At 39.2% G+C, this 14,503-nt stretch overlaps 1 protein-coding gene across 20 annotated transcripts in view; it reads left to right on the top strand.

Annotated features, from left to right (window-relative positions):
* Window positions 1–14,503, top strand: part of LOC146834551 (adhesion G protein-coupled receptor L2) — a 202,023-nt gene that overhangs the window by 149,986 nt on the left and 37,534 nt on the right. For all 20 annotated transcript variants that reach the window (XR_014960634.1, XM_085601952.1, XM_085601948.1 and 17 more), the window contains 5 exons: window positions 6,711–6,894; window positions 7,728–7,850; window positions 8,139–8,344; window positions 9,523–9,696; window positions 13,926–14,135. Coding sequence is in view for 19 of the 20 variants with exons in the window: in XM_085601952.1 (XP_085458078.1) it covers window positions 6,711–6,894; window positions 7,728–7,850; window positions 8,139–8,344; window positions 9,523–9,696; window positions 13,926–14,135 (897 nt within the window). In the remaining variant the exon portion in view is untranslated. The remainder of the gene's footprint in view (window positions 1–6,710; window positions 6,895–7,727; window positions 7,851–8,138; window positions 8,345–9,522; window positions 9,697–13,925; window positions 14,136–14,503) is intronic.

Genomic DNA, 14,503 nt, shown 5'->3' with positions numbered 1-14,503 from the left:
TGGTGCTCTGCCTGGAATAGAACAATATGGCAATAATCACAGGCTGTCGAGCTGACACCGAAACTTGAACCTGGTTCCCCTAGCCCAAAGTCGGCAGCTCTGGCCCGAACGCCACAGCCTTTCGCTTCTATGCTGCTGCTTTTATTTGAGGACAGACCGCTAGATTCACTGAACTAGAGCGGCCTTAAGAGCTCGCGACTGTAGAGATTCTACTGCTCATAATTGCCTTCGGTGCCTGGGCAATGACACTCGGTTTTCAAGGAAAATCGTGAATAAAACATAAAAATACTGAAAATAAACATTACCATTCCTAAGGAAGGGTGGAATTTAATGACCGTGCTTGCATCAAAAACTAAGACTCAAACATGCTCGACAGCAATTTAAGTTATAAAAGTGTCAAGAACCTGGGGGTATCCACAGATCTGCACAACATCCACACGTCGAGTCATGCAGCACGGAGCATGTACGGCAGACACCGTGCACACCTCTGGCATCACATACCGAGCACTGACTGCCCTGATTACACTGCAGCTCGCACCCTCCTGTCCAGGGGAGGGACAGCTGTGCCATCTCTTCAGGAACGCCCACCCGGATCCAGCCCCCGTAGCGCGCTGTGATCCGCCCCGAAAGCAAACATTAATTGAGCTCTGTGTTTGAATTTTCTCTTTGTTTATCTTGATCCCGAGTGCCAGCTTCCTCCCACCGCTGTTATCTGATGAAGGCGGAGTAAACCCAGAGCTGAGTGCTGCGGGGTGACGGGCGCCACCGCCAGCGTAGTGTGAGCAGGGTGACGAACATGATGGGGGGGGGGGGGTGTTAGGCACGACGGGCAGATTTCAGTATCAGAGCCTCGCCTTTCAACGTAAGAGTGATCGGGGCAGACCCTCTGGCTGTACACTCACGAAGGGCAGAGTGCCTAAAGCTGAATGCCAGAGAGAGACCTTCGAGATGTGTCCACGTTTGTTTCATGCACAAGCAACGCCAACAACGCCTCCCACATTTTTTTCTCTTTTAGAGCCGTCCCAGTTGTACTGGCTCACCTGACTGGTTTCCTATCTTTATGGGGCCATGTGTTTGGCCCCATAAAGATAACAAAACCTTTTACGCCAGCAGTAAGTCGGGGCAGCCAGTCCAACTGGGACGGCTCTAAAAGAGAAAAGTGTACGTCACTAGACGCTCTTTTCCAATAGCTGGCCACCGTTTAGCATAAACTGTGATGCCAGCCAATGGAAATGAGGGGTGGGGCTTAAAGCCCATTAGAGAAATCTCCTCAAATCACTAAATCTCGCCAGCGAGACTACGCATGTCTGCGCAGTCTTACGCCAGGCGAGACCTAAAAAGCATCTTTATAATTGCTGATACTCCTAGCTAAAAATAAAGGTTTTAAATAGTTTCCTGATTCCAGTAGGAAAATGACAGAAAAGGATAAAATGCATTGCTGTTTGGGTGGATCTTCGATCGCACGGACATTTAACAGCTGCCTGTGGCCATTGTTTCATTTTTGGGAAAGCTACCACAACATGAACTATACCCATTCTTAGTCCGGTCAAGCCAAATCTATGTTTGGTGTTAGTTGTGCATTTTTGGTACCTCTGGAGGCCCTCAGTTTGTGCTACAGTAAAGTATTTTTTTGAGTAATTAAAGTTTTAATTCCCTTTTACAATAGGATGTTGTGCTATCAGGTTTATTCAATAGTGGCGGTCCATTCAGTTTGGCTACTTGTCTGGAGATATACGAGAGCAATGGGATTCGCTGTGCTTTTTCAGCACCTAGACAATCCCCTACAATAACTTTGGTGAACTTTGTCTCTTCTTTACTCCAAATAGAATGCAACAACTGAACTGGCCTAATTACGAAGATATCTTCCAGATGGTGCATGCCCAGTTCCATATGTACTATTTAGGCTGCTGTAGATTGTGGTATGGCAAGCAGACTCTGAATAAATATACGGTCTTCAATTTGTAGAATAGTTTTTGTGAGTACTCATAACCCACTCCCGTACGAAGCTGCAGATACACATTTGTCTCTATATAATTTAGAACATGAATTGGTTTACAGCCTAACTTAATGGCAAACCTACAAATGCCCTCGCAGGTGCGTGTCATCTTAAGTTTGTTATTTCCGATGTGTTTGGACCAGGAGCCGTTAGAGCTGAAGAGAATACCCAGGTGAGAGAAGAAAGTGGCCCTTTCGATTGGTGTCTCATTGATTTAGTGTGCATGTACATTAATACACTGCTCTACTATACCCGGCCCCATCCTGAACCCATATTGTGACTCTGAGGACTCCGTTATCCTCCGCCCATTGTTCCACTCTTTCTAGTTTCACTCTACCCAGGATCTTAGCTGAAAAGTCTAGGCAAGAGATGGGGCAGTAGCATTTGGGCTCACTCTTGGATCCATTTTTAAAAATCGAAATTACCAGTGATTCCTTCCAGGTTGCTGGGATATAGTGGTTGGCAACAGCTTTCAATACTTGGGTCAAAATAGGCATCCATGGATACCGGTAGCTATTTGTCCATGTCAACCGGGACTTCATCTGGACCTGCTGCTTTCCCGCTGGCACTTTTCTCTATAGCACTTGTGACTTCGAGTGACTGGGTAATATTCAACCCATTTTCATGTTTAAATATGAGCACAAGCATTACCTCACCCCCCACGCACATTCTCAACCACCCCACCCCCCCATCAAGATAATACTCTCCCTTTTGTTTAGTTTTATAATCGTCAAGGAAGACAAGGAAGTTCTTGTGGTCCAGTTTACTTTTTTGCTTGGTCACTTCTATATTCTGGGTTTTAAGAAATAAGGTAAATCTGCCACCCTCCTTCAGAATACAGCTGTCCCGGCAGTTGTTCAATTCAGTGTGTCTCTATGTTTTAGTTTGAGGATCATGTTATCTTTTATGTTTTGTGGGATTCTTTTAAAACAAGCTGAGATACTTGGAAATGTGGATGGTCAGTCAGTGATATATAAATATATGCATTTTTCATCAAGAAATACAGAATATTCAGTGTAGTAAAAAATGTTTTAAAAAAGGCAAGGTTACACTTCAGCCACAGAGAGGATTGAAAGTGTTCAAGAATAATGTTAAGGTTTGCATAGATAACACAATGGACTTTTTCAGAAATAAAGGCACGGACAACCTGCTTGGTGCACCCTTCCAAAAAATCCATTAACCATGCCACTAGTAGGCCTGTACCTACATTTCAGATTTGCGTTCCCAATTTACCCAAGTATTAAAATTATTTAGTTGGTATTTTCCAGATAAGGGTAATCCACAGGTATGTCTACCAGTCCTTTGCAGATTGAATGCTATCAAAAAAAATGTAAGTCATGGGGCAAATTGAAGATTTCTTAGAGATTTGTGTCCTGCACACAACCTTAAATGTCAACCCGTCTACTTTAGCCCAACTTTTTTGGGACTGTTTTGATTTGACATTGCATAATGGAGTTATATGTTCCCCAAGGTGGTCAAATCATTAAGACAAATTACCAAACAGTGTCTTGTTCTCTTCTGACCACTGCTTGTTCTTCCAAATTGATTTAAAAGAAGAAAATCTTTATAAAAATGTCTGATTTTCACCAGTCAGTAAATATTCTTTAAAATTTACTCCCCACCCTAGTCCATATTCTCTTCTAGCTTAAATCTTTGAAATATGTTAAGATCATGTCAGTTTTCAAGTTATCACAAGTAGGCATGATTTGTGCATCCAATCCCGATTCAAGATAATTTGCTATTGTGGGATGCAGAATTTACTTTTTTTGTCTCATAAGTGGAGTACTAGAAGTAGAAGGTAAAATCTGGACTGGAGGAGATACCTGGGATCTGTCAAGTGCATTCTGAAATGGCAAAGTAGAAAGACTTTTGCCCTGGCAGTACTTTTAATAGTATTACCCTGTTCTCACCTTTCCAAGTTTAACTATTCCAAAGGAACCCGCACTGCCAAATCTCCTTTGTCCACTTCCTCACTACTTGGTTTTACAGTTTGTGCTCAAAGTGAAACTTCTTCCTTTTGGGATAATGTTGAGTGAGAGAAAATAGGGTAGCAATTCTAGTCACTTTATATTTCTTTTGTAAAATAAACTCTTACCTTTATGGGAGCCACCTCTCTATTTAGGCTGTCCACCAAATTTGGATCTTAATTTATTCACGTTTATCCACTTGCCTATATTTCTTAAATTGTGTGCAACAGTTTCTACTAATCTGTATACTTCTCATTTACTCCAGCCAACACATGATGACTGATTTGGGCTATATATAATGTATTGCTTACCTTTGATCAGTCGGCAGTATTGTACGCTGCACAAAGTCATCTCGAAGGAATTTCCATTTAGCATACATCTATTTCTCTGACCAGGGTTTAGTCAAAATATAACTATTGCAGTGATGGAAAATCTGTGTTAGCAAAGAGATTTGCCAGCAGGGAACACTCTGAAGTTGCTACATCTATATGCTTAAGATAGAGGCACCTCTAAGTGTGCCAATAAAACCCTCTTTACATGCAGTTTGTTAGTCATTATGTTAAAAATTCTTATTTCGAACTGGTACACTTTTACAATTAAAACATAAGGGCGTACTATTTTGTACAATTTGTCAATCTTCGGTTTTTAACTGTTAATTTGTTTGCAAATTTGAATATTGCAGTCTCTGCTTCCAGTAGTTAATGATGAATCTGACTTCTTAAAGGACCTTCCTCCAGGGACTTGATTTTATATAAAAAATTAATATACTTAAATTTCCACTGCACGAATAAAAGATCAAGACATTTTTGTTAGCCAGTGTTTAACATTGACAAACTCCGTGGTTCTCTGCCCTGTTATGCTGCAGAGTGCTTCCACCTGAGACGTAGCTCTTTCAGTCTTCAGATAGCACATTTAAGTCCTTAAGGGGACAGTGATAAAGATTTGTCTATTGCAATCACCCCCCCCCCCTTTTTTTGTACCAGGCAGAAACAGACGATTTGTCTACTCCTGATGCACAAAGGTAGCAAGAGCTCTCTTTTTCGTATCAATGGTCACAATTTTCACAGCCTTCAAACCTACTTGCATACTGGAAAAAAATAGGTTAATTCTCAGAATTTCAGTTTACTCTTTCCTGGGATATTTTTTAACCTTGTACAATTCTGACTCCCCTCCTCCCATCACCCTTTTTTCCACATCATTTCTCAGTCTATTTCCTCCAATCTGCAATAACTATTTCCCTTTCCACATATCTTTTGCCCTTCTTTTCCCTTCTCACCACTACCCTGCATGCCTTCTTTTAGCCTCTTGCTCACCTTTTCCCCATTCCTTGCTCTTTGTGATTCAACTTCTCTTCCAGTTCTCTACCCTACAACGTTTCTTCCCTTTTGTCTTATGCTGATCTTTAACAAGAGGGCAAGGGCTGCACTCTGCTCTTTACATTTCATATCTGGAAGTTCCCAGAAAGAATGGAATGCTTCTGCTAGCCAGCGTTGCTTGTTGTATTGATTAACTTCAGTTGGTGATCTGTCTCTATCGAAGACCGTAACTAAGCTCAACACTGTAAAGTCCTTCTATGGCCTCTATAATCTATAAATCTATGTATCACATGTGCATAAATCTTTTGATCTATAGTGCATATTTAGTATTCATGTATGTAAAGTTTTCTCTCCTGGGCCTAGATCCATGGTATCGCTTGCACTAAAAGCAAATCAAAAAATTCTAACTGTTTATCGCTTTCGCCTTTGCTCCAACCTGATACTCATTTGAGTATTGCGTTAAATAACATGAATCTCGTTTAATCCTGGATAAACAACAATGTGAGTAAATGGAATCAGATAAACAGGCGTGTTATGCAATGAGATTCTTTACCCACCCACACACTTGTAAGAACTGTGATAGGTGCCAGAAGTATTCTAATCTCTTGCCCTGAAGAGCATTGTTTTACTTTATAAAAGCTAAGTTATGCAGTCACATCCAGTGATTTGCCTTTTAAAAGTATGTTATTTGCACTATCTTTGATAGTAGTGTTCATGAGCTTTTGTGTTGTATGAGCATGATATCTAAACTAGCAGGCTCCAGCCATCACGTGGACGTAGCAGAGTACACATATGAGATGTTTATAGACTAGTGAAGGAAATAAATATAAAAAGGAAGAAACTCATTGTTGTCTGCAGTTGTTACCTTCATTGTCCACCCACTGAATTGATGATTATCTTTGAATTTGTGAGTCCCACTGATTGTCATCAGAATTACCCTTATGATGGTATACTTATCTCCTGCTCACACTATACTAGGTAACAAGGTCATTGGTTGATATAATTAACGTTTTTATCTTGAGTATTTGAATGAAGCACACGATCAAGAAATTCTTGGGCACCTTTTGTGTGTCTGTTTTTATATATATATATATATATATATATATATATATACACACACACACACACACACACACACACACACACACACACACACACACACACACACACACACACACACACACACACACACACACACACACACACACACACACACACACACACACACACACACACACACACACACACACACACACACACACACACATATACACACACATATACACACACACACACACAGAGTGGGTTTGAAGGGTAAAGAAGAATCTTGCAGATCACAGGATTTTAAATTGTGACTAATGTTTTAACTATTAATGAATGCGACAGTCATTAAAAGCAGTCTGGTCTCATGAAACTTTTCATTGTATGCAGGCAATTGTTGACACAGTTGACAACCTGTTGAGACCTGAAGCTCTGGAATGTTGGAAAGACATGAATTCTTCCGAGCAAGCTCATGCGGCCACCATGTTACTTGATACGTTGGAAGAGGGGGCCTTTGTCTTGGCTGACAATCTTGCAGAACCTACCAGAGTGTCAATGCCCACCGACAATATTGGTGAGTAAATATTTCTAATGTGTTTTGACGACCATTTAAGTACTGCCAGCTAGGATAACACATTCCTTTTGGTTGTGTGCATAAATGTGAACACTCTACTTTAGTGAAGCTTGTATTTATTTAATTTCATGCGATTTATTTTGGACAACGCAAAAAGCGTTATTTTATTGTTCAAAATAGAAATTTATGTTTGAGAGAAACTGATTTCTGTAGATTGAAAATGAGACCTTCCATGCACTTCCAGCATCCTAAAGGAGATGCATTTTTTAAACCTTTCCTTATGTTTATTTATTTTAAAATTAACAAAATGTTTTTATCACTCTAAAACACTGCTTTTTAAAAAAAAAAAAAGTTTGCTTTTTAGAAATATGACAGTAAATCCGTCATAAATATATCGCTAATTTTGCATCATGGCTGAATTGATGCAAGTTTCCATACCTGATAAATGTGTGAAGGTTGTTCAAAGTCGTACAATCCATAATTTAGACTCAATTAAAATACTAATGTTTTAAGATTGAGGTTGTTTTATTAATATGTATTTTTGAAGTAATTCTTAAAGCAGAATGTAAACGATTCAAAACTGAGTGGCCGGTGCTATTGTTAATTTTACGTTCAGGGTTAACTTAAATTGTGTGTTTTTGACTTTGCTTAACTCGTGTACACACCATTGTGTGTTTTACTTGCCCATGTCGCCAAGAGTATCCTTAAACAGGTCCGAATCTGCTGTCAGTTGAATCTTACTCGGGATGATTTATTGCCATTATATTGCTTGTCACATTGCACTTGGACAGTGATTACTTAATTCCTCTGCATTTATCCGTTTGTCTGTCCAGTTCTGGAGGTTGCAGTACTGAGTACAGAAGGCCAGGTGCAAGACTTGCAGTTTCCCCAGGGCAATAAAGGAGGCAATTTGATCCAGCTCTCTGCAAACACTGTCAAACAAAATAGCAGAAATGGTGCGTACCTGTCATGAACAATGATCAATAATTTGGCTTGAAATATTTTCACTCAATTAAGAAAGTTATACGATTTAGAAGTGCTGCGTTCTGAATATGAGAACCGCAGTATCCGTTATTTATTTTGTGGGAAAGCAGTGAGTTAGGAGGTTTGTGGGGGAGAGGGCGGGTTTGGAGAGGAGTTTGAGGATGTGTGTCTGTGTTGGTTGAAAATGAGCAATCCCTTGTTGATGTGCCGGATTTCTGCTAGGTATAGTTCCAAACAAATAATCTGGTCTTTCATTGCAGGACTTGTGAAGCTGGTGTTCATCTTGTACAAAAATTTGGGCCGTTTCCTTAGCACTGAAAATGCTACCATAAAAATCAGCGGAGATTTGCTTGGTCGAAACAGCACAATTGAGGTGAACTCGCACGTCATCGCTGCCTCCATCAACAAGGAGTCTAGTCGGGTGTTTCTAACGGACCCGGTGTATTTTACGCTGCAACACATTGATGTGAGTTATGCTAAGGAGTCAATGCGAAGGTCACAAAACCAGCAAGGAAGGAAAGTCAGGCAAAAAAATTAATTTACATTTGAATTTAAAATGTTAGGCTACGTTAGAATCACAGCTTTATTTAAGTTACTGAACATAAAATTAAACATAAAATTAAATGAGGCTGGTTCAGTGATTATTTGGAAGTAAGTGTATTCTTAATGAAAGCTAATTCTCTAATCAAAATGTAAATGTAAATGAGACTAATTTGTATCCAAGTGGAAATTAACTCTTACTTTAACAGCAGGATAGAAAAGTATCAACTTGTGATTACTATGTGCATACTAGCAAGTTTAAATGCCAGTTAGCGTTTAACTTTGAGTCACTTGTCTGTTCGGAAGCACATTTAGATAATTGGGAGAAAATGCTGCTTGTGCGACAAAGTTCTGTCAGCCTTGTGACCATTAAGCCAAATGCTGACTACTTGACATTCTTGTATACTGTGTGCTTCCTTAGCTGTGGCTTCCCGCAGAGCGGCTCCCTAGACAGACAAACCACTTGCTGTGATTGGCAAAGAGAATATTCAAATGTATGCCTTTCCTTCCTACTGTGATTGGTTGGAATTGCAGAGACCATTCATGTGCAGAAAATATTTTTTACTGGCATTTATTTCCCAATACCATTTGTCTTGACTGCTGATATCAAGTGAATATTACAAATAGGAACACCAATTACTTGTTTTTTCCATGTAAAAATATTGGGAATGTTAATTGGAAATGTGATTAGCCAACTCCGTCGTCATGCTTGTACCAATTTTATAAAAACACACTAGATTCTAAAGGTTTGGTGCGAGTATTTAAGGCGGTCTTTTTCTACGCCTGTGTAAATACCAGACTGAATTGATGACAATGTATGTAAGCTGTTGCGTTGACAATCCAGAGTACAGTATTGCCTAGTTTTTGGAGGAATATTTTATTATATTAACAGAAAATATTTTTCATATATAAATGGTATGGTATAAATGGTATATGGAGTGTTCAAGGTAAGTTAGCCAAAATCGCACTATTTTCTAAACAAAATTCAATATATATTATTAGTATTTTTTTAACAGTTTAAGAGTTCCATTCAGTCTGTTATTTAACATTGTTATATGTGTTTAACTGGGACGAATGCATTATTGTTCCACTTTGTTTTTTCAGCCTGTCAACTATTTCAATGCAAACTGCTCATTTTGGAACTATTCTGAAAGGACTATGATGGGATACTGGTCCACTCAAGGCTGCAAACTTGTTGACACCAATTTAACACATACAACTTGTGCGTGTAGTCACCTAACCAACTTTGCAATCCTCATGGCTCGTAGAGAAATTGTGGTAAGTGTGCTAGCATTTATGCAGTGCTTCAAATTTTTAGACCTTGGAGTTCTCATCATGAGGTAGCTGGGGCCCGATTACGATCTTGGTGGATGGGATACTCCATCACAAATGTGATGGATATCTCGTCCGCCTTATTACAAGTTCTATAGCCTATAATGGAACTTGTAATACGGCGGATGGGATATGTCACATCTATGATGGAGTACCCCATCCGCCGATATCGTAATCGGGCCCTTAGTGTAATGTAGCAACTTTTAAGTTAATGAAATTAAGTAATTAGTGAAATTACAAATATTTTTCATCAAATTTTATAATGCCTTTGTGTTCAGCGTTCGCACGATTGCGTTGAATGGTGTAGCATTTTGCCTTAATTATTGGTTTGATACCGATTTGTTGCCCCATAGGTTGATGGGCCAAAATGGCTGCGATAAGTTGAGCCAATGGTCAAAAAAGAAATGAAGCTATGATCTACAGTGGATGTATATATAAATTCCTTTTATCTTGCAGAAAAAGCCTTCTCACTGCTAACACAATTATAATTGTCACTTCTGCTTGAGAGCACAGCTAGAGGGCCCAAGCGGCATGTTTCCATTGTTCCTGCTCTTAAGAGTGTTGGGAAATGAGGTCAGGTTTCTTAGTGTTGCTGTCTCTTGGGCAGTGGATTATTCTTTTTTTTTTGGGGGGGGGGGAGAATTTAAGGCATCATTGCCTCCTGCTTTTCTCCCATTTAGTGTTAAAACGAACTCGCCGCCCCTTCTGGTGAAGCTTAAAGTCTTGATAGTTTGTGTAAACTGGTTTAGTAATTCTTCAGAGTGCACCGCTAGCTTTGTACTTTCACCTCTCATTTGTTTCCTCAGTTTAATCAAACCTGCTTTGGGGGTCTCATTGCTGCTTTTCTTGCACTGGAGGAAATGGAATTCATTGGCTTCTTTGCTTGGTCCTGTTTTGTACTTGCCCAATGAAAGAAAAGATTGCTTTTTATGTTTGCTCAGATTTGTTATATACACAGCCTTAAGTAGGAGTGTAAGGTGGTGAGTTGCTGTGGTGTTAGTTTCAAGGCATGTATTGTATTGCAAGGTTTCTTAGTCTTGGGCAAGAGCTGCTTCATCCCTTATAGAAGTTTGTGCCAAACCACCCCTTGATTTGTGGGACATATACCTTATTTCAGAACTGTTAGATTCCCACACAGCTTTGTTCCAAATGATGTACTAGATTGCTTTTTCAACTTAAAACTTCCTAATGTTTTTCAAGACCGTCCTCAATTGAGAACGACCGTATCAGTCTTCTCGGTGACTCAATGTCTTTTCTGTAAGCAAAAATATTTAGATCATAAAAGCAAGTGTTCCTTAAGAGGCATACCACTTTCCTCTAGTTACCCAAGTTGAACAATGCATTTGCCATGATTCCCTCATTTTAGCATTACTTATTTGGTTTTGCTTTTTAATAAGATGGGGGCTAGTAGCTGTCAAGTTACTGCACAACCTCTAAAAAGAAATTAAGAGTTTTTCTTAAGGTTGGTTTGCTGTCATTCAGTGTTGATCTTCTGTATTTAGTCAATTTCTAGGTTTAGAAATGGCTTAAGGATTGGATTAGGCTGTGGGTAGCGGTGGCATATCTATCACTCCATCCTTTGTTACATATACTACCACTGGCCACAAGGGGGAACAGGTCCTATTCAATGTGAATTGAAGAACCATAATGATTAAGAGAACCGTGGTTAATACATTGCGTGGCAAAATTTCACTTATTTGATGTTATATATGCACTAGTTTCCTTAGCATCTCAAGTAAAAGTAGACTGCACTTTATCACAGTTCTCAAATGAACATATCTGGGTTTTAAAATATGTGGCAATTAAACTTTATTAATTTAACAGGCTTCGCCAGCATTATAAGAAGTAGACCCTATACACAACAAAACCTTGTAAAACAACCGAAAGTTCATTCTCTTTGATGGATACCCTTTTCCAGTATGTTCTACTGGAGTACATCGGAGTTCATTATTGATTGTTTTATTTCATTTCGAGTCTTAGTGGCCATCACCACACGCTGGAAATTTAGACTACAGTTTCTCCTTGAAGATTTTTAGCCTGGTCATAGACTGGATCGTAGACAGTGCTCCTTTCACAGTCTGCCATTTCCTTTCCTCTTTCTTTTTAAAACATTTTTTTTTTACACCGTCCGCTATGAGGAAGTGGTTGAGGCTCCAATGATCTTGTTTAGAGGCAAGGCAATGAGATTGGTAATTGTGGGTTTGCTTATAAACTGCCTTCTACATTAAGACGAACACCCACAGTTTTGTGTTTCGAATCACGGCCAAACTAGTGCCTCCTTTTCGGTGGATATGTGGTCAAATCAGTACAAGCTAAAAATGTAATGCACTTCTGTTTCATACTGAATGCAATATGCCCGTAAGATTCTGTGACATACTTTGTTACCCAGCTGAACAGTATAACAGTCAAGTAAAAAAAGGTTTGGATCAGGGCTATTTTGTGAACTATTGAAAATAGTGAGCATATTTGTAATATATTAGATTAATGTACAGATATTGATCGAAAATTCACACCACCCTAATCCTGACAACTCAGGTGGACCTAGATGTGGATCCAAAGCTTGCATTGTTGATGCTTATGATGTGAGGGGATGCCAGTTGGGCAGGTTAGAAACTAGTGGCATTGCTTAGTTAACGCAAAACGTGAATTTGCCCTCGCATGGATGGGTCCGATGGCCGCAATCATGTCGCGATGGACCAGAACCATGGACTTCTGTGCTGCAGCAGAAGAGAGAATCTACTTTGGGAGCAGTTGCTCTCAGAAATGTCCTAAAATATGAGACCCATAGTGGAGGCTGTCCTAGCCCACCGCTCCATTCTGTATACTACCCAATACTGCATGAGGGAATCGGGTGTCCCTGGTCAAGGGGTGTTATAGGTGCTTTGTACTTTTGCCAGTCAAGTTGTTCAGTGTGGGGTCACAAGCCATATTATCTCTAATGTTTTGCACCGTTTTCTTGCAGTTTAATGAAAAAAGGAAACCCAATAAAAATATATTTTTAAAAACATTTAATGTAAATGTACTGCCTTTGTGATGGCCAGTATCCAAGGGGCAAAAGACTAGACTGCGTCAAAGACTACTCTGTTTTTACTCACAGGTTTAGGTTTGGTACCCAGTACAGGCAGCTGATCTAGTGAGATTAGTTTCAGTCAAGGTACATGGTATTACAATTTCAAATTAGCTGACATCAAACACAACTTGTTAAAATCTAGATCAGAATTGACACAATATACAGCTTTTTTTTCCTTCCTCCATTGGGTCCTACATGAAACACGTGTAAAATCTGGCTATCATTAGTATACAATTGACCGTAATAGCCATGGCTTCCGGTGATGCTTATGAGGAGAAGCTGAAGGTGTTACAGGAACAGTATTAAGTCTCAGACTTGGAGTACCTCTCATCCCACATAATAGACTTTTGACCCAACATTGTCTAAATAATTGTGTTGATAAGGTTAGTAAAGCAGGAACAAATCTAGTCTAATGCCCCACTTTTGCTTCCAATTCATCTTCCATCTGGGTGAGAGGCAACCTGAGGTCCTCTTTTCAAAAGCAGATGACCAATCCAACTTTTACGGCAATAAAATGATTACTATGCCTTGTTTCCTGCAGTTATTTTCTAATAAATACTGCATTTTCTGTACCACTTAGGGATCTGAAACTCTACTGGAAATGAGAAAGTACAGAATTTGCCTCCAAATAGTTGTGTAACTGGGTACTCGCCATGGATTCAGTTTTCTCTATGAAAGTCAGTGTAGAAGTTGGTCAATAATTTACTGCAGCTTTTAAATGGAGACCTTGTTTCTTAAGAAGGATTTTGCATAGCACACATTACAATATCCGTGTATATGCCTCTCTTCAAGTAGGTAGAGCGATGTCCTCGATAAAAATAAATTGATGAGCTCTTTAAGAACAGAAGTCACATAGTGTCTGCTATAGAACCAGAAGGCACTGTTTACTGTAGCAATAGTTTGAGCTTTCATAAGTATTTGTTCTTTACTCATAGCAGTTGCACAACATTACTTTGTACCTCTGATATCCTTAAATGTTTTACTAATCATTATATTGGTCTCTGCGTTAAAATGTAAAGCAGTGCATTTTTACATTGCAAGTTGTAGATTTCTTAAATTTCTTTTTAATTTTCTGCTACAATGGTACTATTTCACTTTTTTCCAGTATAAAAGCCAGGTCCACGAGTTACTCCTCACTGTCATCACATGGGTCGGAATTGTCATCTCCCTTGTGTGTATGATCATCTGTATCTTCACGTTCTGCTTCTTTCGCGGCCTGCAGAGTGACCGCAACACCATCCACAAAAACCTCTGCATCAACCTGTTCATTGCAGAGTTAATTTTCCTAATAGGCATCGATAAAATTGATAACAAGGTAACGGACCCTATCTTACATATTGATCTTTCTATCCTCTTGAAAGTGTCTGCTGGTAATGCCTAGAAATTATGACAATGTAGAAATGGTAAGGAATGGGTAATAAATCATAAAGCATGAAAATTTCCCCTTTATAAATTAGATTGTCAGTTGACCATTAATCGAAGTGTTGCATTTATCAAAGTAATTGTGAAGTATCTTGCTTCAGTTTCACACATATTTGTAGTCCGTGCTTTGTTATATACTACCACTGTATTTGGAACTCATTTCGTAAAAATTTCACAAATAAATATAGTATGCTATATTAATATACGTTTTATTTTCATCAAGTCGTTCATTTAGTTTTTTTGTGTGGCTGTCCGTCTATT

The sequence above is a fragment of the Triturus cristatus genome, chromosome 4_2 (genome assembly GCF_964204655.1).
Source record: "Triturus cristatus chromosome 4_2, aTriCri1.1, whole genome shotgun sequence".
Taxonomy (NCBI): domain Eukaryota; kingdom Metazoa; phylum Chordata; class Amphibia; order Caudata; family Salamandridae; genus Triturus; species Triturus cristatus.
This window is presented reverse-complemented; position numbering and strand designations above follow the sequence as displayed.